Consider the following 24,291-nt stretch of genomic DNA (forward strand, 5'->3'; position numbering starts at 1 on the left):
CCTAGAGAGATCTCTCCCAACTCAAGCTTGAAGATTCCATGGGCTCCCATAGACTCTCTGCAGCCACAACCCTAGGCCAGAAGGTTACAGGTAATTTCCTCTCCCAATCTCTCCGCTCTGTCCCGCCTCGACGTCGTCCCATTCCCAGGACTACACCCCCCACAAGGCTTAGCGTCCCTCCGCGTGAGCATATGCCAGGATGTGGGCGGGTCTTCCTGCTGCTCTCTGCGGCGATTGGTCGGGCTTCGCAGAAAGACGGCCAATGGGCCTCGTGCGGGCGGAAGGCGCGGCGGCCATGGCGGCGGCTGGCTCACGGTGAGGGCTTCGGGCTTCGGGCTTCGGGCTTCGGGCTTCGGGCTTCGGGCTTCGAGCTTCGAGCTTCGGGCTTCGGCTTTCGCGCTTCGCGCTTCGCGGCCTAGGCGGCCTCATGGAGCGGGGCCTCGAGGTGAGTGGGCTGAGATCCCCGCACCCTTTGTGGCCGGGCCGGGCCGGGCCGCGGAGGGGGCTCCTTCCTGGGGAAGCTGAGGGGCTCGGGAAGCTCTGACCCTTAAATGGTGAATAAACTGAGGCATGCGCAGGCGCAGAGGTGGGACACAAACCACGTGCGTGCCTACGCTACGGGAACCCTCGCAGGGCGCCGCTGGGAACGACCTCGCCGGCGATTTAGCACAAACCCACTTTTACAGATGGGGAAACTGAGGCTTAAGGCAAAGGCCCTTGGCTGTGGGGTCCCGCGTAGTAAGTTTGGGCCCGGGTCCCCAGAGTGCGTTTGTATGTCCCGGGGGAGGAAGCCCTCCGTTTTCCTTAGCAGAGGGAACTCCCACGGGAGCCAACTCTCCCGCGTGCTGATTGGCAGCTCCCCAGCCCGTTCGGAATCTTGTCCCGGCCCCCGAGGCAGTTCCCCGGGATGTCCCCCTCCGGAAAGGGCTCCCCGGGTACTAGCGGAACAAGGGACCCCCGGCCTCACATAATGATTTAAGGTGCCGACAGCTCGGCCGGCAGGCTTACACTAAGTGCTTAATAAATGCTGCTGGGCTTGGTTTCCTGACTGAGGGCGCAGCCCCCTCCCCCTCTCCCCCACCGGGACCGCCTCCTTATTGCTCTCCTAGGCACCTAACAACATCTTAACTGATTCCCATTGTCAGGGCACTGGACCAGGTTAACGTCTCTTAAGATTCTCTATTTAAATCCAATGGAGCCCTAAATGTTGCTTTAAAAAGCGACAGAAGAGTAAGTGTGTTTTATTTGTTTAAATGCATTTTATTTATTATTCACGTCACACGTGTGGTCCCACATATAGAGGAGGGGAGGAAGTCCCAATCAGATGGGTCCGCATTTATTGGGCACCTGCTGTGTGCTGGAAACCAGAGGCGGGGCCCTGCCAGGAGCCTGCCAGGGCATCTTCTGTTCCTGGCCCTGAGGTTCTGTGACTGAGAGCCTTCCCACCCGCAGTCACTGGGCTCTCTCTGCAGACACGCCCGGCCATCTCCACGGACCTGTGAGGGCTCAGAATTCTCTGGCGGCCCCGGGGATTCGCAGGCACTCCCGGCCCGGCGCTCAGGTCCCCGCACCCATGGCTCGGGTCACCACCCGGCAGCATCCTTGTGGCTGAGCAAAGCCCGCGGACGCAGGAAGCTCCTGGTGCTGGAGCCGGACCTCCTGGGCAGAGGCCGGGGCCTCCTGGGCAGAGGCCGGGGCCTCCTGGTGCTGGAGCCGGACCTCCTGGGCAGAGGCCGGGACCTCCTGGTGCTGGAGCCGGACCTCCTGGGCAGAGGCCGGGACCTCCTGGGCAGAGGCCGGCACGGTTTGTCCTCGGGCCCTTTGGAAGCGGGACAGAGCTGCCCTGGCTTCAGTGTGGGGTCTTCGGGCCTTTCTCTCACCTCGCGGCCCCTGGGCAGGCCCTTTGGCCGACAGCACCCGGGCCTCTCGGGCCTCTCCGGGTTTTCTCTGAATTTGTGGTCCTCTACCACTCCCAGGCCGCCTTGGGCTCCCTCGGACCCCCACACGCTTCCAGGAGGGCCGCCGAGACTGGGTTATCGTAGAAGGGGGCCTGCCCAGGCTTTGGTCACAGCATCCAAACTTGGCTTCCGGAGCCCTCGGCTCCTAGGGCTTGCCCTGCCCCACTGTGGCCCACAGTCTCTCGCCACCGCTGCCCTTGTTACGAGTTACTGGATTTGGTGTTTTATTATCCGTGACCGAGCTTTCTGTGTGGTTCGTACTGGGCCCTGATCTCCTTGTCTCCTCCCCCGGTGCCGCTTGTCCCCTTCCCCAGGAAGCTCAGGTTTAGTCAGCGAAGCGCCCCCAGGAGGGGGTGGGCCCCGTTCCCAGGCCTTGGGCCCTATCACTCGCTCCTTGGATCGGGCTGCTTGGCGCAGCTCCGGGCACGGGGCAGGGACTTGGGAAAGGCTGCTGGTGGCTGTCGAGCCGGGGGAAGGCGGAGGGAGAGCCGACGCTCCTGGCGCATCTGCTCCATCATGGCTGGAAACGTCCCTTCCACCCCTGCTTCCAAGCAGCCCTCCGCGTAAGGAGAAAAGCCGCCTTTTCCGGACTGGACGAGCTTTTCAGAGGGTCATTGGGAACCACGGGCGCTGTGCAGACCCTGCGGGGCCGAGGAGTGTCCCGGCTCTCTGATCTCATTCACCTCCTGATTGTCTCTAACTCTCCTTCCCTGCTACACCCGGGCAGTCAGCAAGCATTATTAGGCACTAGTGGATGCCAGGCACTGCCCTCAGGAAGCCTAGCTCCTAATGGGAAAAACAACAGGCACCAGGCTCAGTTTCTGTTATTTTCCCCCTAGGAAATTCCCACCTCTGAGAGGATGGAGGAGGAAGAGGAGGAAGATGATGATGAGGAGGAGGAAGAGGAGGAGGAGGAGGAGCTGGACCTCTTTGGAGGATACGATAGCTTCCGAAGTTACAACAGCAGCCTGGGCAGCGAGAGCAGCTCCTACTTGGAAGAGTCCAGTGACAACGAAAATGACCTGCCCGATCGGGAAGCCGGGGAGCTGCCCACGTCTCCCCTGCTGATCCCCAGCCCCAACACCCCTCGGTCCCAGGACGGCAGTGGTTCTGAGCCAGGTGCTCTCCAGGTGTCCCCGGCGGTGGGAAGGGAAAGGGCTGCCCAGGGGGAGGGACCAGCTGCGCTCCGAGGGTGGAGCCGGGTGGCCATGCACACAGCGAGTGTCCGAGGGGCAGCTCAGTGCCCAATGGGTCTGGGGGCCGTCTGTCCTGGGTCTCCCATCCCGGTACTTCCCGGATAAGTGGTCTTTGCTACAAGAGCCCTTGGGACGGGGAACCTCAGAGCCTCCCTGGGGGGGCAGAGGAGGCTGGCCAGGCTGGAAGCTTCAGGCACCTTCCCTCTGTGGGTGGGGCCAGGCCTTGTGTGGCCCTAAAGCCGGCGCCTGGAAGTCCCGGGACGGGCTTCAGGTGGGAGCTCCTAGCAGAGGACTCCGGGGTGCCAGGTGCTGGCAGGCGCCAGGGGGCCCCGGGCCCACATGCCGGCCACTGCCCCTTGGGCGGATCCTTCTCCCCGGCCTCAGGGGCCATCACGGCTCGGCACCGACTCCAGTCCCCTCATCTCCTACCCCTGCAGTGTGTGGGGCAGGCCTTGAACCCCGGGCTCCTCGTTCCCAAGGCCGTGCTCCGGATCCCACTGACCGGGGGTTCTGTTGCTGAGGGCGGCCAGACCCTCTGCTCTTCCTTCCCCGAGGCCCATGCAGAGGTGGGGGCCTTCCCCGTCAGCTGGCTCCTCTCCTTGGCCACGTCCAGTCCCATGGGGCTCCCTTCTCCCTCCCGCCCCTCTCTCCCTCAGACAGGGAGAAGCAGGACAGCTGCCCCGCGGAGTGCGGGGCTCGTGGGCCCTCCCTGACGTGGGGCCTGCAGGTGCTGCCCCGGCCTCCCCTCCCTCCGAGGGCCCCAGCCCGGCGCGGTGTCGGGCTCACGCCCCCCTCTCCCCGCAGCCGTCTGTGAGATGTGCGGCATCGTGGGCACGCGGGAGGCCTTCTTCTCCAAGACCAAGCGGTTCTGCAGCGTCTCCTGCTCCAGGAGCTACTCCTCCAACTCCAAGAAGGCCAGCATCCTGGCCAGGCTGCAGGTAGAAGGGGCGGGGAGGCCGGGGAGCTCCGGGCCCGGGGGGGAGGTGGTCTCGGGGCTTCTCCCCGGGCCGGCCCGGCTGCTCTCTGACTCACCATCGTGGGCCTGGGGGAGCTGAGGCCCAGAGGGCCCCGGCAGGGCAGGGGTAGGGCCCGGCTCCCCCGCCAGCCCCAGGTCTCTCTCCAGTGGCCCACGGCGGGCTCACAGGTCTGAGTCTGTGCCTCTGGTGTCTGCCCCAGGCCACTGGCCACTGCCTGAGCCCCAGCCGGGATTGACCCGGGAGCCGGGCTGGCAGACGTGCTGGGGGAGACGGGCCAGGGCCCGGGGCTGAGCACGGCCCCCCTGAGAGTGAACGCTGCCGTTCCATTGCACGGTGGGGATGACCGAGGCAGACGGCGGCCCCGGGCCCAGCAGTCTCTGAGGCTGGGTCAGAGATCCCAGTATGGAGGCTTTCTCACCTTAGCCCCTGCCTGGCCAGTCCCAGGCCTTCTCCGAGGAGCCACCGGGTCAGGGAAGGAGGAGAAGGTTCTCGGGGCGGCCACGATCCCCTCTCTGCCCCAGAGCAGGGCCGTCCGTCCGGTCACTGGGGGCTTCTGGTGCTCAGAAGGAAGGGAGGGGCCCGGCAGGTCCGACCTGGAGCCCCCCTGGCGGAGGGGGCAGAGCCAGTCCAGCCTCTTGTTTCTCCATTAAAATGACCTCAGAGGCAGAGCAACAACAGCCATTTCCCCCAAATGCTTCGCCCCCTCTCCCCAGCCCAAGGGGAGGGCAGCGGGCTCACAACTTAATCCAGCACCTAAGCCTGCGCCGGGCTAAGGCCCAAGTCTGCCTCCCGCCTTTCCCAGCCCAGAATCTCCTCCCGGGCCCATGACTGAGCTCCGGGGTCGGCTCTCTCCTGCCTGCACCGAGGGGGCCCAGTCCTGGTGGGCGATGGGCCCGAGGGCAGGAATCGGTGCAGGAGCAGCGTCCGGGGGTCTTTGCCCCTTGCTCTGTGACCACAAGCAAGCCCTGCTCTTTAAGCCGAGGGCCAGACTCAGCCGGGCCCCGCCCCTCCCCACTTGCCCGTGGGCTCCCCGGGGTTTGTCCCGGTGCCCCCGTGCCCAGCACTCTGAGCCGCAGCAGGGCCTTCTTTCTCTGCTCCCTCCAGGGGAAACCGCCCACCAAGAAGGCCAAGGTCCTCCACAAGGCGGCCTGGTCTGCCAAGATTGGTGCCTTCCTGCACTCCCAGGGCACGGGGCAGCTTGCGGACGGGACCCCGACGGGGCAGGACGGTGAGGAGGGGGTGCAGGCCTGGAGCCGGCCTCTGGGGGGCTGAGATCGGCGCAGCTGAGAGTCGCTCCTTGGGGGTCCCGGGGAGCCCCCTCCCGTTTTATTTCCCAAGAGATCCTGCCCCCCTTCTGCCTAGAGACACAGACACGCATACCCAGACAGACAGACAGACACTTCGGGGTCCATGTGTATCCCCTGCAGTGTAAGCCCCTGTTCCAGGGTCGCTTTCTCCAAGAAAGGGTCATTGTAAGCCCTTAAAACGAACCCTGTAGGCCCTGAGACGCCCCATGCCCGGGTGTGGCGGCTGCTCTGGTTGGGGAAGGGGTCAGCTCGGCCCCTCCCACCCCCCCTCAGCCAAGGCTTCCTTAGTGTCTGTACAGTGAATAAGGTCAGTTAGGGGCCCAAGGGCGCGCTCCGGCCCGGGGGCTTCACCTTTTGCCTCACCCAGGAAAGCCATTACTTGGTAACTCTGTAACCAGCTGCCTGCTTTCCCGGTTCGAACCTGGCCCCGGGGCGGGGTGGGCCGGCTCTGGCTCGGAGTCTATGGGAGTGGTTTCTGGAGGCCGGGTTGTGGCTTGGGAAGCTCCCCCCAGGCCGGGGGTGGGAGGGCCTGGCTGGAGGCTCAGCCCACGACCTTGGGCTCGGGCCCAGCCTCTCCCACTGGCTGCCAGAAATGCCCCTTCCCCAGGGCCCTTCCTGGACTAGCCCCATCCTTCCTCATGGCGACCGGTGGGGCAGGTAGGCTGGGGTGTTAGAAGCTGGGGGGGGGGGGGCAGGGCTGCAGGGGCACCCCAGCCGGAGCCCTGCAGCCCCCGGCTTTCTCCTTCTACCCCCGCAGCTTTGGTCCTGGGCTTTGACTGGGGGAAGTTCCTGAAGGAGCACAATTACAAGGCGGCCCCTGTCAGCTGCTTCAAGCATGTAAGGCCTGGCTCGGCTTGGGGGGGCGGGGGGGGAGAGGGGGAGCGGGCAGGGGGGAGGTGTTTCTGGCCGGATCCCGGACCGTGGTGCTCTCGGGGCTGGGCTCCCCATCCTGGGTCTCCTTGGCCTGGATCTCGGCTCAGGTCATCAGCACTGGCCTGCTTGGGCCATCCCCCAACCCTGTGAACTTGGGAGCCTCCTCTTTGGGGCTGGAGCCAGTGAGTCGTTTCACTTTCTCTCTCCTCTACTGGGGACCCCAGCAAGGGTCAGAGATGGCCCCTGAATAATGGAGGAGACAGCTGGGAACAGCCGGGTGCCACCCCCTTGCAGGCAGCCTTGATTCTGCCCATGTTGAGGGCCTCCCCTTCCCCCCAGTCACTGGCAGTTACCTCTTCTTAGCTCCTCTGATGGGAAAAAAGCACCCAGAGGGGCATCTGGTCCAAGCCCCTTAGTTAGAGGAGCAAACTGAGGCAAGGTTAGGGTTCAGGTCTGGTGTGCTTCCAAAGCCAGTTGGTGCTCGCTTTCATTCTCTCCCACTCTCTCCCGTTCCATCTCTGGTCCTCTCTCTGATTCTTCCTCTCTCTCCCTCCTTCCCTCTTCCTTCTCTCCGTCTCCATTTCTCTGAGGAAGGCAGGGGAGCAGTTCATAGTTAGAAATAATATCTCGTGCCATTGGCCATTGTGAGACCGGCCGCTCGCTTTGTCAAAAGAAAGGTTTATTTAGGGGAAGAGGTTTCAGACTAAAGGAGCTGCGGGAGAGCAGCAGGGTCATTGAGGAAGTTTGCCGGAGTTTGGGAGAATCCTTTCCAGGAATAGGCCCTGAGGCCTGACTGGCAGCTTCCAGCCCGAGAAGTTCCGGAGACTGAGGGGGGTTAGCTGGGGGAAGGAGAAAGAGCCGGAGTGGGCTTGGGCCTGGGAAGAATTGAACCGCTCTTTTAGGGGGAAATTCAGCCTTGGGGGCTGGAGGCGGGCAGGGGGAGCCCCTTGGAAAGCCTGGTTTGCAGATCCGCCACCTGTCCAAAGAGATGCTAATCAGTTCCTCCCAGGCTGTTTAAAGATGCCCCGAGGTTGGGGATAGACAATGGAGGGTGATAAAGACTGCCAGCCTCACAAAGGCCTGCGAATTGGTCCTGCCTGATAATAGCAGGTTGTACTTCTTCCTGGCTGGGGAAGACACTGCATCTCCATTTCCTCCGGTCTCACTCCTTCCCTCTCTTTTTGTCTCTGTCTCCCTCTTTTTTGCTCTCTCCCTCTTTACCTCCACCCCTCTTCCTCCTTCCCTCTGTCTCTTCTTGTCTCTTTTCTCTTTTATCACCCCCGTCTTGCTGTGTCTCTACCTTCTTTCTCTGTCTCTTTGTCCCTCTCTCTTCTGCTCCCTTCTGTCTCTGTGTTTCTGCTTTTCCCTTCTCTGTTTCTCTGTTTCTCCTTCTTTCTGTTTCTGTCTTTCCCTTTGTTTCTTTGTGTTTCTCTGTCTCTGTGTTTCTGTCTCTGACTGTGTTTCTCAGTCTCTCCCTTCTTTGTTTCCGACTGTTTCTCTGTCTGGCCCTCTTTCTCCTGTCTTTCCATTTTTTCTCCGTTTCTCTCTTTGACTGTGTTTCTCTTTCCCTTCTTTCTCTGTTTCTCTTTGTGTTTCTCTGTCTCTCCCTTTTTTCTGTCTGTTTCTGTCTCTCTTGTTTCTCTGTCTCTCCCTTCTTTCTCTGTTTCTGTCTCTCCTTTCTCCTATCTCCCTGTCTCTTCTTTTATCCCCTCCCTCTCTCTTCTCTCTACTCCCTCTCTTTTATGTCCCGCTTCTCTCACTGTGTCTCTCCCTTCTTTCTCTCTCCTCTCTCTCCTTTTCCTTCCCTTCTCTCCCCTCTCTACCCTCCCTTCCCCCCTCACACCAGGCCATCAGGCTGCCCTTACACATGAGGTCATGGTTGAGCTTTTCCAACTGAAGACCTCTTGGGTCCCTGACGCAGATTGGGCAGCCTCAGATGGAGAACAAGGAGAGGAAGGAAGGCGGGCCCTGGGGCTCCTGCTTGGGGCTGATGGCCTTGTGGAAGCTTTCCCTCCTCCCTCCTCCCTCCTCCCTCCTCCTTTCCCCTTGGCCTTGACTCCTCCTCTGAAAGCTTTGGGGACTAGATGTGCTTGAAGGTTTCTTCTCCCTCCTGGGCTTATCAGCTCCTTGACTGTTCTGTTCTTTGTGGCCTCCTCCTTGTCCTGGGTTCCCCTGTCCCCCCTCGGCGCGCTCCTAATCTGGGCAGCTTGTTTGGAGGATTTGGATGATTGAATAAGGATTAAGGTCTCTCCTCTCTCTGATTCAATTATTTTGTTGCAAACCTTCTTGCTGTTGTGTACTTGGGACCCAGTGATAAGACATGGGCTTAAGGCCATGTCTGCTTGGTCAAACTGTCAATAAGCATTTATTAGGCACCTTCTGTGTGCCGGCCAATGTGCCAAATGATAGTGTGGGAGTAGAGAGACCAAAGGCACAAATCTGGGGCCAAGGGGAGTGAATGAGGCAGGTTGGGGGGGGGGGGTCTGGGTGACCAGGCTACTGAGGTTTAGAGAGAAGGGGTGTCTGGGGGGGGTAGCAGGGACCACTGTGGGGGCCAGAACACACTGTGGGTGAAGTCAGTGGGCTGCAGCCCATCCCTTAGCTGGACTCTCAGGTTTCAAGTTCAAGGTGCTCTGGATTCTGTTTTTAGAAAGAACAAGTTGTGAAAATCAGGTTCTGCCGGAGCCCGGAGGGACAACTAGCACCAGGGGGTAGAGATTTCCCAGAGGCCAATTTTTGCTCAGTAGAAAAACAGTTTTTTTTAAGTTCAAAGTTAGAAAAATCCAAGTAACCCCGAGAACCAGGCAAGCCTTGGGACCCGATGGACCCCCCATTCTTGCTGGTGGGGATGTAAGTGGCAGGGCCACGATTTCAACCCAAGATCTTTGCCGCCAAGCCTCGGATTTGCTCCTGGGCAGGGTGCAGCTTGGGGCAGGTCATCAGAGTGAAATCAGCTGTTTTTGAGACCTGATGATGGAGGAATTGGCCACTTACTCTGCTTATTTCCAGAGGTGCTAAGAAAGCAAAGCTGGGAGGAGGAGACAAGCATTTATAAATGCCCACTAGAGCAGGCTCTGCTGTTGGCTTCTCTCACACTCCCCGCGTGACCTCTGGACAGCTCTCACCGCTGGCTTAGGACCCTGAAGCCCCCAAGGCTGTCCCTGCTGCTTGGTCTAACCCCTGGGGCCAGAGTTCTTCTAGTGAGCAGAAATCCTCCACAATGCCTAGTGGGGCCTGGCTCTCCCCTCTCTAGCAGAGATCTGACCCCTCCCTCTCCCCCCCATCTCCAGTGGGCATTCAGGGCAGAGCACCCCCTCCCCAGCCTTGGGGCGCAGGCCCAGTTAGATGGGTCTTTGCCTCCTGGAGGTAGGCCCAAGTACCCGGGTACAGGCTGACTGACGGAGCGCTTTCAGGAGCTCCGGATGTTTCCCTGAGTCCATCCTTCCTCCAGATAATTGCAGCCCTTGTGCAGTAGAACCAGGGCTGGGCTCGGGATTGGGGACGGTGGGGAGGTCAGCCAGGAGACCTCCTGGACCGGGCCCTCCTCTCCCTCAGGTTCCGCTGTTCGATCAGTGGGATGATGTGGTGAAAGGGATGAAGGTGGAGGTCCTGAACAACGACGCCGTGCTCCCGAGCCGCGTCTACTGGATCGCCTCGGTCATCCAGACGGCAGGTACGCCCGGGCCCGCTGGGGTTGGGGCAGATGCTCACCGCCTCTGCAGTGAGAGCAGCCGAGCCCTGGGTCCCAGCGTCCTTATCTCTAAAGGAGGGGCCGGTAACTGCCGAGGGCCAGGATGGGCCCGTCGGTGAGGTGGGGACCCGAGGGAAGGGGGAGCCCCGAGGGAGGGGCGTCAGCTTTCCCCAGCGCCCCCTTCAGTCGCCCTCCCTCCCCGCAGGCTACCGGGTGCTCCTTCGGTACGAAGGCTTTGAGAACGACTCCAGCCACGACTTCTGGTGTAACCTGGGCACCGTGGACGTGCACCCCATCGGCTGGTGCGCCATCAACAGCAAAATCCTGGTGCCCCCCCAGAGTGAGTGTGGGCCCCGGGGCGGGGCGGGGGGCGCCGGCTGTGCTCCTGGCCCGGGCGCTGGGCTCAGTGTGTGCCCCCCATCTCTGCAGCCATTCACGCCAAGTACACCGACTGGAGGAGCTACCTCATGAAGCGGCTGGTGGGAGCCAGGACCCTCCCGGTGGATTTCCACATCAAGGTCAGGTCTTGAGTGTGTGTTCGTGGGTCTTACCCCAGGTGGCCCTGACTCCTGCTTTTACAACCTTCCCGTCAGTCAGCAAGCTTTTATTGAGCACCTGCTGTATGTCTGGGGCACTGTGCTGGGTGCGAGGCTGAGTCTGTCCAGGCTGCCTGGAGAGCCTTACCTCCTGGAACTGTGTGATCAGGGCAGCTGGGGGACACAGAGGTGGAGCACCAGCCCTGGAGTCAGGAGGACCCGAGGTCAAATCTGGCCTCAGATACTTAATACTTCCTGGCTGGGTGACTCTGGGCAACTCACTTAACCCCAATTGTCTCAGAAAAAAAAATGCATATGGAATTGTGTTTGGAAGCATCCCCCCACCCCCCATTTTAAATAGGAGAAGATTGAGGCACAGAGGTTTGGCTAAGTGTGTGCTGTGGCTACGGAAGAATGAGGGCCAGCGGCTTGTGGTTATCAATGTCGTTAGGATGAGTGGTCATTAGCCCCTGTTCTAAGCCCTGTCCCAGCGCTGACATCCCCTGTTCTAAGCTCCCTCCCAGCCCTGACATCCCCTGTTCTAAGCTCCCTCCCAGCCCTGACATCCCCTGTTCTAAGCTCCCTCCCAGCCCTGACATCCCCTGTTCTAAGTTCCCTCCCAGCCCTGACATCCCCTGTTCTAAGCTCCCTCCCAGCCCTGACATCCCCTGTTCTAAGCTCCCTCCCAGCCCTGACATCCCCTGTTCTAAGCTCCCTCCCAGCCCTGACATCCCCTGTTCTAAGCTCCCTCCCAGCCCTGACACCCCCTGTTCTAAGTTCCCTCCCAGCCCCGACATCCCCTGTTCTAAGCTCCCTCCCAGCCCTGACATCCCCTGTTCTAAGCTCCCTCCCAGTCCTGACATCCCCTGTTCTGAGCTCCCTCCCAGCTCTGACATCCCCTGTTCTAAGCTCCCTCCCAGCCCTGACATCCCCTGTTCTAAGCTCCCTCCCAGCCCTGACATCCCCTGTTCTAAGCTCCCTCCCCGCTCTGACATCCCCTGTTCTAAGCTCCCTCCCAGCCCTGACATCCCCTGTTCTAAGCTCCCTCCCAGCCCTGACATCCCCTGTTCTAAGCCCCCTCCCTGCCCTGACATCCCCTGTTCTAAGCTCCCTCCCAGCCCTGACATCCCCGTTCTAAGCTCCCTCCCAGCCCTGACATCCCCGTTCTAAGCTCCCTCCCAGCCCTGACATCCCCTGTTCTAAGCTCCCTCCCGGCCCTGACATCCCCTGTTCTAAGCCCCCTCCCTGCCCTGACATCCCCTGTTCTAAGCTCCCTCCCTGCCCTGACATCCCCTGTTCTAAGCTCCCTCCCTGCCCTGACATCCCCTGTTCTAAGCTCCCTCCCAGTTCTGACTCAGGAATATGGACCAGAATGTAGCGATCCTGGGGACCAACTAATGGATCAGCGCTTGAGGGCCGGGGCCGCAGCAGGGCTGGCAGAGAAGGAAACCCTTCCAGAGCAGGGCGGGAGTCCTTGGGCTGCAGAACAGGCCTGGGCCGAGCGGGAGCCTTGGTTTCTGTCCCCAGGAGTCTTTGAGGCCGGCCTAGGCCTTTGCCGGGGCCTCTCCCTGCGCCCCCTGCTGGCCTGCCTGGGCCCCTGCCGGGCGGGCTGACTCAGGCCTTGAGGAAGCAGCTGGTCTCTGCCAGGCGTGGGCCCGACGGGCCGTACAAGAGGGAGGCAGGGGCCTGTTGGCTGAGAAGCGCGTGCTCTCAGGGATGACACCGATTGGGGAAACCTGGGCGGCCTTCTGGTGGAGGCAGTGAGTCCCCCCCGGGGGGACTGGGTGTGGGGGCGGCCCGTAGTTGTGAGCCTCAGTTTCCTCCCCCGGCTGGAAGGGCCTTGGCGAAGCCCCCAGACAGCCGAGAGTCCCGGACCAGGAATGTCCTGGACCATGGAAGGGTCCTGGGGCCCTGGAGGAGGGGCGGGGCCTCCGGGAAGGCCGAGTCTGTTCTTCTGAGTCCAGAACCTTGCTCCGCTTGTGGGGAAACGGTTTTCGGTTCCTGCTCTGGGAAGGCGGGGCGTGCTAGCACAGGACACAGGAACACGGGCTGGGACGACAGTGACCGTCCTCCCCGTGGGGCCTTCGTCTGTAGGCCCCTGATGCTGCCTTCTGTCTCCTCTCCCCCGGGCTGGAGGCCGGGTTCCCGACGGGCCGTTGGCGCCGCCTGGCGAGGCCCTGACTGATGATGGTGGGCGCTGGTTGGGCATCGCTGGGGCCGCTGCTCTGCCAGGAGCCCTCCCAAGGGCCCGGGGCTGCAGTGGGGGCTTAGTGGGAGCCAAGGAGTCTGAAGTGGGGGGGGGGCAGCGCCCGGGCATCAGGGGAAGCACCCTAGGCACGGAGCAGAGCCGCACTGAGGCCAGAGGGAGCGCTCTCGGCCGCGCCCGCCCCGTAACGGCCGCCTTTTCCTCCCCTGGCCCGGTGGAGTGCAGCTTGTCGGGGAGATTGTCTGGGACGGGCTAAAGGGGCAGCCGGGCCCCCCGAGGACCTCCCGGAGGGAGAAGCGGGCTGTGCTCTCGGGGAGCTGCTCCCTCTCACCTCCTGCTGCTCGGCCGGCCCCCTTCTTAGGGAAGAGCTGGTGAGGGGCCCTGAGTGAATGAAAGGGAAAGCACCTGCTAGTCGCTCCCGAGGGCCGGGCCCAGGGGTGCAGAAACACCAGGCAGGTGGTCTCTCTCCCTGAGGACCCCTCTGTAGGGGGAAGACCTCCTGCTGGAGAGGGGGGCGGGGGGGAAGGGAGTCGCCGGGACAGGGAGCAGGGGGCGCAGGAGGCACTGGTGATGGGCTGCGGGAGCCCCCCAGGGGGGGAGCCCCCCAGGGAGCGAGCCCCGGCTTCCCGAGGTTCTCCGGCCCCTGCACCTCTCGGTGACCACGGCCCAGCCTCACCCGGGGAAGCAGAGGCAGCTGCTGGGGCGGCTTCCCCGAGGTCCCACAGCGAGTCGGAGGGAGGGGGGCCCGGGCCCTGCCCTGAGCCCGCGTGGCCTCGGTCTTTCCAGATGGCGGAGAGCATGAAGTACCCGTTCCGCCAGGGCATGCGCGTGGAGGTGGTGGACAAGACCCACGTGTCCCGGACGCGCATGGCCGTGGTGGACACGGTGATCGGGGGCCGCCTGCGGCTGCTCTACGAGGATGGCGACGGCGACGACGACTTCTGGTGCCACATGTGGAGCCCCCTCATCCACCCCGTGGGCTGGTCCCGCCGCGTCGGCCACAGCATCAAGAAACCAGGTGTGGGCAGAACAGGTGCGGGCACGCTGCTGGCGCCGGGCGGGGGGCCGGCCTCTGGGGGTGCCCGCGGCTGCCCCGCCTCATCCCTCTCCCTCCTCCGCAGAGAGACGGGGGGAGCTGAGCAACCACCCGACCTTTCGGAAGATCTACTGTGACGCCGTTTCCTACCTCTTCAAGAAGGTGAGCAGCCCCCCGGGCGGGCTCCCGTCGCTGCTCTAGGCGGGGAGGGGCCGTGGGCGGGGAGGGGCCGTGGGCGGGGAGGGGCCGTGGGCGGGGAGGGGCCCGGGCGGGGAGGGGCCCGGGCGGGGAGGGGCCGTGGGCAGGGAGGGCGGGGCCGTGGGCGGGGAGGGCGGGGCCGTGGGCAGGGCGGGGCCGTGGGCAGGGAGGGCGGGGCCGTGGGCGGGGAGGGCCGGACCGAGCCCCAACTCCCTGCCCCTCCCTCTCCCCAAGGTGCGGGCGGTCTACACCGAAGGCGGCTGGTTTGAGGAAGGGATGAAGCTGGAGGCCATCGACCCGCTGAACCTGGGCAACATCTGCGTGGCCACCGTCTGCAAGGTGAGCCCGGAGGCGGGCGGGGGCCCAGCGCCCCCTTACCGGTAACTGGCACCTCCTGGAACTCCTCTGCCCAACTGCCCGGGCCAGGGGAGGGAGGAGAGGCTGGGGGTCCCGGGGCCGGGCCGCGGGCTGACGGGGCGCCCCCTCCCCGCAGGTCCTCCTGGACGGCTACCTCATGATCTGCATCGACGGCTCCCCCTCCGCGGACGACTCGGACTGGTTCTGTTACCACGCCTCCTCTCACGCCATCTTCCCGGCCACCTTCTGCCAGAAGAACGCCATTGACCTCACGCCCCCCAAAGGTCAGGCTGTGGGGGGAGGGGGCGCCGGCCCCGGGGCCTCCTGCCAAGGGGGGGGCGTCCGATCCCCTGGGGCCGGGCCATCTGCTCCTCTGCCCAGAGAGCGAACCCCGGCAGGTGCTGGGGCCGGGGCTCGGGCCGGGGCTCACGGGCTCTCTGCCTCCTGCAGGCTACGACCCCAAGACCTTTGACTGGGCCTCGTACCTCAAGGAGACCAACTCCAAGGCTGCTCCCGCCCGGCTCTTCAACATGGTGAGGAGGTGCTGGGCTTGGGCGGGCCCGGGGGCTCGGGGGCCCGGGGTCAGGCCCAGCTCGGCTCCGTGGGGCAGAGGGCGGTGGTTCTCTCTGCCTGGCTGTGGGGGGAGGGGTCACGGCCCCGTGGGGGGGTCACAGCCCTGTGGGGGGGGTCACGGCCCCATGGGGGGGTCACGGCCCTGGGGGGGGGGTGTCACAGCCCTGGGGGGGTCATGGCTTTATGGGGGGTCACGGCCCCATGGGGAGGATCATGGCCCTATGGGGAGGGGGTCACGTCCCTGTGTGTGGGGGGGGTCTGGCCTCCCGGTCCCCGGACAGACTTCCCTTTGGCGCGAGCGGCTCGGGCCCCGGCGGGACCTTGAAGCAGCCCGTGTCCTCGTGCCCCTCGCCAGGACTGCCCCAACCACGGCTTCAGGGTGGGCATGAAGCTGGAGGCGGTGGACCTGATGGAGCCGCGCCTCATCTGCGTGGCCACGGTGAAGCGGGTGGTGCAGCGGCTGCTCAGCATCCACTTTGATGGCTGGGACAGCGAGTATGACCAGTGGGTGGATTGTGAGTCCCCCGACATCTATGCCGTGGGCTGGTGCGAGCTGATCGGCTACCAGCTCCAGCCCCCGGTGGCTGCAGGTCTGTCCCCTTGGCGCCGCCACACAGGCTTCTCTTCCAGGGTGGGCCGCGAGGGTGAGCGCTCCTTCCCCGCCCCCGCCCCGGGGGGCCAGGCATGAGCATGAGGAGCATGCTGGGCCCTCCTTCAGCTCAGGAAGCCCCCACCGGTGCGGCCCCCCCGCCCCCAGCGCTCTAGCGAGCCAGCACCGGACCCCGCTCTTGGCCGGGCTGCGCTGCCCGGCCCCTAACCCTCACGCGCTTAGGCGGGGGGACCTCAGGGAGCTTCTAGCCCACCCCCCGTTTTCACAGGTGAGGAAACAGTTTTGGGGAAGGGGGGTCACTCCCCAAGGGCCTACCTCCTCGGTCAGAATCTGACGGGGTCTGCGGCCCCCAGAGTCTGAGGGGCGGTCCTCGGGGACTGCCGGCCTGTGTGTAGATCGGGAAACAGAGGCCCCGGGGAGAAGGGCCTTGCCCCACGGCGCGTGTCTGAGGCTGGCCCCCGCAGGGCTCCTCGAGGGTCAGCTCCAGCCCCTCGGTCCGTCCTGTCTCCCCCTCCTATAGCAGCTCCTGGAGGGCAGGGCCATCCCGCGCCTCAAGTTCCCTCACCGTAAAATGGGGTCGTTAGGACGAGTTCCGGGGTTCAGAGTGGGCCCAGGTGACCCGAATGCCTTCACGGGGCAAGTAGCTCTCCCGCTCTGTGCCTCAGTTTCCTCATCTGTAAACACGGTGAAGCTGGATCGCTCTGAGGTCCTTTCCCACTCTTAGGGGCTCTCCCAGGGGGCGTCAGCCTGTGCGTCGCCCCCAGCTCAGGTCAGCAAGCTTTCCTCGTCCCCCACGAGTGCCAGGCTCTGCCCGGTACCGAGGCACTGAGGTGCCCCCCCTGTGCTCCAAGAACTAACATCACCGCTCCCCCCGCCCCCGCCCCGGCCCGTGCGAGGCCCTCCCGAGTCTGGCAGGCGAAGGTGAATCAGCGGTGGGCCCCCCTGCTCCCTAGCCAGGGCCGCCCGAGGGTCAGTGGGCTGGGGGTTGCTTGGAGCCCCCTCCCCCGACTCTTCCTTCCTGTCTTTTGGTGCCAGAGTCCACAGCTCCCCAGCAGAGCAAGGAAGTCATGAGGAAGAAGAAGAAGCCATTTGGGAAGAAGAGTAAGTGACGGCCCCGTTGGGCCCGGGCTCGGAGACGCTCCTGCGCCGGCCCCCCAGGCAGCACGTGCTGGGCCCCGGCGCCTCGAGGCCCGGCTCCCTCTGCCCGTCCCCCCAGGGCCGTCGTTGTGACTCTGCTGGGGCCCTCTGGCCTTCCTGGGGCTGGGAGGAGGTGGGGGGTGCAGGGGCCTCGCCTCCGGGGCCGCTCCGTGCCCGTCACACGCGGGACGTTCTCTTGGTCCTTGTCTTTTCCTTCAGCCGACCCTGGGGGGATGGGGGGGTGAGGGGGCAGGTCTTTGGCCTTGGCGGGTCACTCTCCGACCTCTCATGTCCTCCCGCCCGCATGCAGGCTGGTGCTCCGGAGAGACTGAGCTGGCGGGGGCCCCGGAGCCGCCTCCCTGTGCCCCCCCGCTCTCACTGGCCACCTAGAGGGCGCAGGGTCCCTGGTACCCAGGGCGGTCGGGGGTCCTCGCCCTGCCCCCGAGCTCTCTGCCAGCCCCCGTTGGCGGTTTCTCCGGGGACGCCGCTCGCGGCGCAGTGGCCCTTTGTAGTAAACCCTGTCCCCGCTTCCAGTAACCGTCCCTTGGGAATATCCCGGTGAAAGCCACCCCTGCAGGTTGGCCGGTCCCCGGAGAGGGAGGTCCTTGTCGGGCAGGAGACCCCACGGGCACCGTCAGAGCAACAGGGCAGGGCTGCCAGGGCAGAGGAGACGGGCAGGGGGGGCCAGGCGGGGACTGGCACAAGTGCGGGGGGTGGGTGGCCAAGCCGGCCTCAGAGCTCCGTGTCCCTGTGTTTGAAGGGAAAAGGATCACAACCAAGACACGTCCGCCGGCCAAGAAGAGCCAGCACTGACCAAGCCCTGGGTCCACAGGAGGCCCCCGAGACTGGAGTAAGCACTTTGGGCTGAGGGGAGGGGGCAGGGAGGATGCCCGGCAGTGCCCCCGGGGGGGGGGAGGGAGGATGCCCAGCAGTGCCCCCGTGGGCAGGGGGGCAGGGGGGCACATCAGAGAGCAGAGAGAATTGGGTGTCACCTTTGACGCCTACTGCCTGGGCCTTGGCTTTCCTGTCTGAAAAACGAGGGGGTTGGTCTCAATGGCCTCTGAGGTCCCCCCAAACCCTCTCAGATCCCACATTCTGGCCCTTCTCTCTTCCCAGGCCAAGCCCCTCTCTTCACGGGGAGGCTGAGCACCTCCTTGGGTGGGCAGGGGGCCCTCCTATGTCCCCATGGTGCAAAATTGTGAAGCCGATGGTCCTGCAGGGCGACTCCCCTCCCAGCCGGGGGTCCGAGGGCCTCTCTGGCCTTGTCCTCTGTGAGGGAAGCCGGAAGAGGAAGAGAAGGGACCACGGCAGAACTCCTGAGGACCCACTTCCCCGACGCCTTCTCCTCTGCGAGCGTCTCCTGAAGCTCCAGGCCGGGGCCCTCGCTCGGAGAGGACGCTCTGGCCCCGAGGCCCTGCATGGAAGCCGCCGTCTCCCCAACTCTCAGCGTCTGGGCTTGAACCCCCGACCTTGAATCAGAACGGACACTCCTTCCCCTTAGACACATTCTTCCAGAAAGGAGAAAAAGCCTCTTTTTCTTGAACAAATCATGCTCCTTGCCCAGGGATGTGAAGCCTGGGCCGGCCTGTCCCCCGCTCCCCTGAATCCCCGCCTCCTTCCAGCCTGGCCAGCCTTGAGCGGGACTGTCTGACTGACTCTTGATCCTACTGGGAACTTCTGGGAGGCCCCCGGGCCTGACTTCAGGCTCCCCTTCTCCTCAGTGAGGTGCCTTCTCTGGGCCCCACACCTGGAGGGAGGGGCTGGGGGCCGGGAGGCTGTCTCAGGGTGTGCTTTGTAGGAGGAGGGGGCTGGGGGGTCCTTCCCTCCCCACCCCCCAGCCGTCCTCCTGGGTGCTTTAGAGCTGCAGCAGGGCGGGCAGGAACCTTCACTCACCTGTCCGCCGTGGCCAACGGGCATTGGTGGAGACCTTCAGTGCAAGACCCAAAGCAGACCCGGGATAACCACGTAGAGTATTTGACACGAGGTCCTGGGGAAAGGAGGTTGGAGTCGCTTTGGGGAAGGAGCCCCGGAGAGTAGGTTTAAAGTGCAGAGGTAGATGAGGCAGCCCCACAGTTAGCTCAGTCTCTGAGTGGCCTTAGGGCAGACCCCGCCGAGCAGGGGGCCGCCCCCTGACAGGGATGCCCAGAGACGATCCTCCAGGCTCAGCGAGAAGGGTCAGTAACTTGCCTTTCTTTCGCACTTTAAGGCTGACGAAGCACTTTCCCCAGAAACGCCCCTGTGAGGTAGGTGCTGTGTGGTGTTCCCCATTTTACAGATGAATGAGACAAGGCCCTAGGAGGTACCCCCAGAAGCAGGAAAGGTAGAGATTGTGGTTCTGGCCTGGCAGTGCCCCCCTGAGCAGCCGCAGGAGTCCCCTTCTCCCTCAGACACAGCAGTGTCCTGGAGCTGCCCCATGGCCATCCATGCAATGGGTAGGAAGTGATTCCAGTTGGCCCTTAGAGTCCTCAGGGAAGGGCTCCCCCCCCCCCCCAACGGTCAGAGTTTCTGCTGGGACTCAGTGCCAGCGGCCAGGCCTCTGTACAGCCACGGGGACACCAGAAAAGTGGCCGCTAGCGGGAGACACCCAGGCCTTCTAAATAGAACCTGGAAAGGCTCCTCATCGAGAGCGAGGGAATCCTCTTGAACCTCATCATTAGAAGGGACTGTCTGCCCACAGTCACATTTTAGGGAAGAGACAGACCCAGTTTCGGTTGTTACAAGGTCACCCTCAGAACTCTTGATCCAAGCGGAGGCCTTCCTCCTCAAGCCCTCCTGTGTGGGGAATTTGCTCCTTCTGTGCAGTCCGAAGTGCTTTGAGAAGCCTGTGGGACCCGGAGAAGCAGAAGGATGGGAACCCCTTTGTCGTGGCTGCCCATCAGGCATCAGGCGGCCTGACCAGGCCCCAGCCGGCCCGCTGACCTTGGCCTCTGTCCAATGAGGTGTCTGAACGTGGTCGGAGCAGCCCAAAGTCCCCCCGACGTCCCGGGAGTGCACCCTCTCAGCCTAACTCGGACCTCGTGGCCTGTCCCCCACAGCTGCCGGGATCAGCGTTCAGTCCTTCCTTTTAGTCTCGATTCTCTCTTGTTAGTGGTAGGCTGGGACCCGGATCTTTGGGGATCCTGGTCATCCGCCGTCCACCACAGTATTTCTGTCTCAGGTTCCTCGGAAAAGCTTAGCATCTTGAATGAATTGTTAGTGATTAAAAGCAAAATGGTTTTTAAGAATGTCAAGTTGTTGAGGGCTGGTAACATTGGGAAAGGTAGCAGTGTCCTAAGCTTTGAAGCCGGCGTCCCCCAAAGTAGGAGCTGAGTCTGGGATAGGATGTCAGAGCCGACCCTCGGCACGGACGGCAGATGAGCTGCCCCACGGACCCGCTCTACCTCTTTGGTGTCCATTTTCTTCCCACTAACGGTCTCTGATTGCCATAGAGCTTAGAGGCTGGCACATCATTTCCTCAGAAGGTCTCTAAGGTTGGGAGCACATGTGATTTCCTGTCTAATAAGAGGCCCAGAATTGCCCACAATGCCAGGGCAGGATTCAAACCCAGGCCTCAGAGAACTGGGCCGGTTGCTTTCTGATTGCTTTGCCTCTGAGACAGGGCTTTCACCTGATCTCTGTTCTACCTTCTTAGTCTTTCAGGGTCAATCTAGTGACCCTCTGCTAGCAGCCCCCTTTCACTCCCTACTGGTTTAAAAAGGTCTCGCTTTCCTATCTAGACATATTGCAATTCCCTATTTTTGCTCCTGTTCTCATTTGCAGGTAGTATGCTCTTAAATGATTGTCCGGGGCTGGCTCAGATGACCCCAAGGTCCCTCTCTGGAGATCTGGATTGGTGTGAACCCTAATGCTCCAACTTCCCCCCATTTGCCAACAAAGCTGCGCATGAGGGCGAGCCGGGCGCCAAAGTCAGACCTTTTTCCTGGATCTTGGGAAAAAGAAATCTTAAGTCATCGAAAAAGGCCTAATTTAATCCTAGTAAATAATCAGCACGTTAAAAAAAATATGAATCTCCCCTCATGGGGAATGGACCCTTACGACCCCCTAAAAAAAAGTTAATTCTGCCTGTTTTGTTCAAGTAATAAAGTTCATTCTCAGTCTCAGATGAAGCCAGTAGGAGGTGCCCAGGACTGTGCTAGAGTCAGCTCCAACCTGCTTTGCTTTTTAATTTTTAGTGTGAGCATTGAAACTTCAGCCACAAAATCAGAACTTGACTTACCCTTTGGCTGATTATCTTAGGCTGGTGAAAATGATGGAGAAAATGTTTAAAACAAGCGCAATCTTCAAAGTCTGTTTTATATCCTTTTTGTTGTGGAGCTAGCTCTCTGTTAAACATTTACCAGCACACCCTGGAGGGATGAAGGGAAGAAAGAGGACATCGGGAAGCATTTGGAACTGGCCCAGACTCCTTCAGGAGGCTTCTGATGGACACCGTGTAGTTAAGGACTCAAAAAAAAATTATTTTTTTTTAAAATATTAGCTCCTTTACTAATGAAATTCATACAGAATTGTACATAATATAGAAATCTTGGTCGTACTCCATGAAAGAGCACAGCCAAACTAATTTCTTACATTTTAAAGATTTAAAACAATTCTCCCACTTTTTCTGGACCCTAAGATAAATGCATGCTGATTTCATCCCCATAGAAAACTTACAAAGGCAGTCTAAATGTGCCTTTATTATCCTTAATGTAGATTATAACATAGATCTGAATCTGAAAGTCTTCTCCGAGTGCTTGATCTCACTGGCCATCCGGTTGGTGAAACCCATGGAGTCCTCAGAATCATGTTTGAAAATGCATAAAGTAGGATTGCAAAGGAAATTAATTCTCTTGAAGTTATCAAAATGTTTGCCGAAACAAGTTTTATGAATCTTACATTCAAAATGTAGGGAAAATCTTAAGGCTGATTTGGAAATAGAAAATCTTTTCTGTGTGAAAAGATAGTATTTGACTCTAGGAAAAAGATATTTATTTGATATGTATGGTTCCCTCAGCTAATTCTTCCCTTTCTGCCCACTCTCCGACTCCCACTCATCCCGGGCGATGTCTACCCTAAATAGTCCAGATTTACTAACAGTAAGAATCTTAACTTAGGGCCCTACCAGTTCCCAAACAGGATCCTCGCTTCAAGTGCCTGATTCCCAAGTCCTTTCATTGACTCAACTGGATTCCCTGGAGATTTCTCCTTCCTGTTTTTCTTTTAAATTAAAATTTCTCATTCTCTTATATTTGGGGACAAAAGAAGCCAGAGAGGATATCATGACAAGCTCATATGCTTCTGCTGCAAAACACCCTTATCAAATAAGAAAAATCTTCCCCTCTCCCAAATCCAAACTATAGTCTGCGAGAGGCCTGTAGGAAAAAGTGGAAAGTGAATGCAAGCAGTTGAGTTCTTCCTAGCTGGCTCTCTTCTAGACTGCCAGAAGTCCTCCGATCCTTTTTGAGGATTTGGGGATTGCTTTTTGAGATGCGACTGGCTGTCCTTCAGACTCGGCCGCTTTGTGATTCCAACTGGGAACTTGTTTACAACTCTAAAGGAGTTAGACTGCCTTTACATTGGCCAAAGTCTTATTGCCTCTTTTTCTTTCTTTTTTTTTTTTTTTTTTTTTGGCCCATCATGGGTCCACCAATTCATAGTAGGTATATGCTTTTTACAAAACCTACGGAGTAATGGGGAAATAAAAAATTCAGGGAGTAGACCATTTCCTTCCACTATAAACGTGAGCTTCCTTGATGTAAGCTTCTCAAGGGCTGGAACTGTTCCATTTCCAAGCTTGTGTACCCAGCACATAGATGGTTAATAAATTGTTACTATTGATAAATGAATTGCTCAAAAGTTATCTTGTGTAAGGTGTTTTGTAAGCCTTAAAATGATAAAAGATCAGGTTAACTCAGAAACGCAAACCTTTTCAGCACTTCCTGCTTCGAGGCCCTTTCCTCCCTCTGGAAAGGGTAGACATTGGAGAGCTCTTCCCAGATCCTCCATTTAAGGAGAGGAAAGGGAAGCTCCCCTGGACATCATCCTCCTCCGCAATTTTTCATCATTTCATGTGTGGTCACCTCCAGTAGATTTGTGAGTCTCCAGGGTAGAGGACTTTCTTAGGCCTTTTTTTTTTTTTTAAATCTTCAGTGCTTAGCACAGGACCCTGCACTTAGGTCTCCTTGTTTGAGCCTTGTTTTCCAAGAGGAACATGTCAGGGAGGTGATGGGACGCAAGGGAACTGGATTTAAGTGAGGGAGGGCTGTGCAGGGTCACCGGCCTCACTTTCCCCTCCGGAACCCTCTGGGTCCAGTGGCCACACAGAGATCGGAACGACTAGGGAAGGCGGTGCAGAGTCACCTGCCTCAGTTTCCCCTCCGGAACCCTCTGGGTCCAGTGGCCAGATGGAGTCAGGACGGCGGGAGACGCGCCTTGGATGCAATGGGAGACCGAGCCAGGAGCGTTAACAGGTCTCAGTTTGAGGCAGCGCCCCCTCCCCACAATTAGAACGGCCTCTTGCCAAGTCCCCCCCCAAAAAAATTACTGGGAGGGGAAAATCCTCGGGGTTTCTGACCAAAACAGGTCTTTACCCTCACCGGGCCGATCAGGGCCCAAACAACCACCGACCGGGCGCTGGACCTGGGACCTTTGTCGGCCGGGGTTCGAGGAGCTCCTGGATGACGTCACGGCGGGACGACTTGGATTTAAGAGGCAAAGCTGAGCGGAGCCGTCCCAGCCGGATGCGGGCCAGGAGCGAGGGGGCTGCGGGCGGCCCGGGCTCGAGGGCCCCGAGGGCCTGCCCCGGGCGTGGCGGCCGTTGGCCGAGGCCTAGCCCCTCCGCTCCGCGGCCCTGCCCGGCCCCCTCGGGGGTCCACCTGCGGCTCCGGGAGCTGAGGCGGGGCCGCCGACGGGCCTCAGATCCGTGGGGGACTGGGGGGGTCCCCAAGCACCGGAGGTCCCTCAGAACGGCCCGGAGGAAGCCTAATGAACCCCGTAGCTGTTGTTTTTACAAACTTCCTCCGCATGACGCCCGTTGAGGTGAAGGCCGGACGCGGAGCGGGGTGGGTCCTTTCTAATTTGGGGGATTTGTTTTTCCTGTTTGCAAGTTTGCAATCTTAAAAGCCCGTTTGGTGAAAACAAAAGCAGAAAGCCTTCCGACGTAGCGCAGGGCCGGAGGCGGGGCCCACGCTTGTCCTGGAGCGCCCTCTGGTGTCCCTCCCTGCACATAGCAAGCGGGGAAGATTGCCGCGCTCTTAAGGGGTCTTAAGGAATCGTTATTATTAATTTTTCATTGTCATCTTTATTTTTATTTATTTTAAAGCAGTATTCTATTTTCCAAATATATGTAAATATAATTGTCAACATTCATTTTTTTAATTAAAGATTTTTATTTTTAAACTAAACTCATGGGTAATTTTCAACATTCACTCTTGCACAACCTTGTGTTCCAATTTTTTTTCCTTTCTTCCCCCTCTCTCCCCCACCCCCCGTTCCCCGTCCCCTCCTCCAGCCCCATCCCTTCCCTTAGACGGCAAATAACCCAATATATATTAAAAATGTACAATTCTAATACATATATTTCCATAATTATCCTGCTGCAAAGAAAATTCAGATCAAAAAGGAAAAAATTAGAAAAAAAAACAAAATGCAAGCAAGC

The 24,291-nt window shown here is 60.5% G+C and overlaps 1 protein-coding gene and 1 long non-coding RNA gene across 6 annotated transcripts; one reads left to right on the forward strand and one right to left on the reverse strand.

Moving 5' to 3' along the window:
- The first annotated feature begins 222 nt into the window (after positions 1 to 222).
- On the forward strand, positions 223 to 22,494 carry L3MBTL2 (L3MBTL histone methyl-lysine binding protein 2). 5 transcript variants are annotated; one of them, XM_051962158.1, is made up of 17 exons: positions 223 to 445; positions 2,798 to 3,077; positions 3,959 to 4,092; positions 5,236 to 5,359; positions 6,196 to 6,275; positions 9,867 to 9,984; positions 10,208 to 10,342; positions 10,432 to 10,520; positions 13,531 to 13,777; positions 13,866 to 13,942; positions 14,213 to 14,317; positions 14,472 to 14,619; positions 14,786 to 14,868; positions 15,264 to 15,552; positions 16,554 to 16,619; positions 17,416 to 17,505; positions 17,875 to 22,494. In XM_051962158.1, exons 1-16 carry the CDS (start codon positions 428 to 430, stop codon positions 17,466 to 17,468), a joined length of 2,046 nt encoding a protein of 681 aa, XP_051818118.1. In that variant the 5' UTR covers positions 223 to 427; the 3' UTR covers positions 17,469 to 17,505; positions 17,875 to 22,494. The 5 variants fall into 5 exon arrangements, with proteins under 5 accessions (XP_051818118.1, XP_051818117.1, XP_051818120.1 ...); XM_051962157.1 differs by having other exon boundaries at positions 224 to 445; positions 17,772 to 22,494; XM_051962160.1 differs by having other exon boundaries at positions 224 to 445; positions 15,264 to 15,498; positions 17,772 to 22,494.
- Positions 6,974 to 9,840, reverse strand: LOC127538407 (uncharacterized). The gene is made up of 2 exons (XR_007947731.1): positions 8,177 to 9,840; positions 6,974 to 7,287 (listed from the first exon to the last, which is right to left on the reverse strand). It is a non-coding gene; the product is annotated as an uncharacterized LOC127538407 (long non-coding RNA).
- Positions 22,495 to 24,291: the final 1,797 nt, after the last annotated feature.

The sequence above is a fragment of the Antechinus flavipes genome, chromosome 5 (genome assembly GCF_016432865.1).
Source record: "Antechinus flavipes isolate AdamAnt ecotype Samford, QLD, Australia chromosome 5, AdamAnt_v2, whole genome shotgun sequence".
Taxonomy (NCBI): domain Eukaryota; kingdom Metazoa; phylum Chordata; class Mammalia; order Dasyuromorphia; family Dasyuridae; genus Antechinus; species Antechinus flavipes.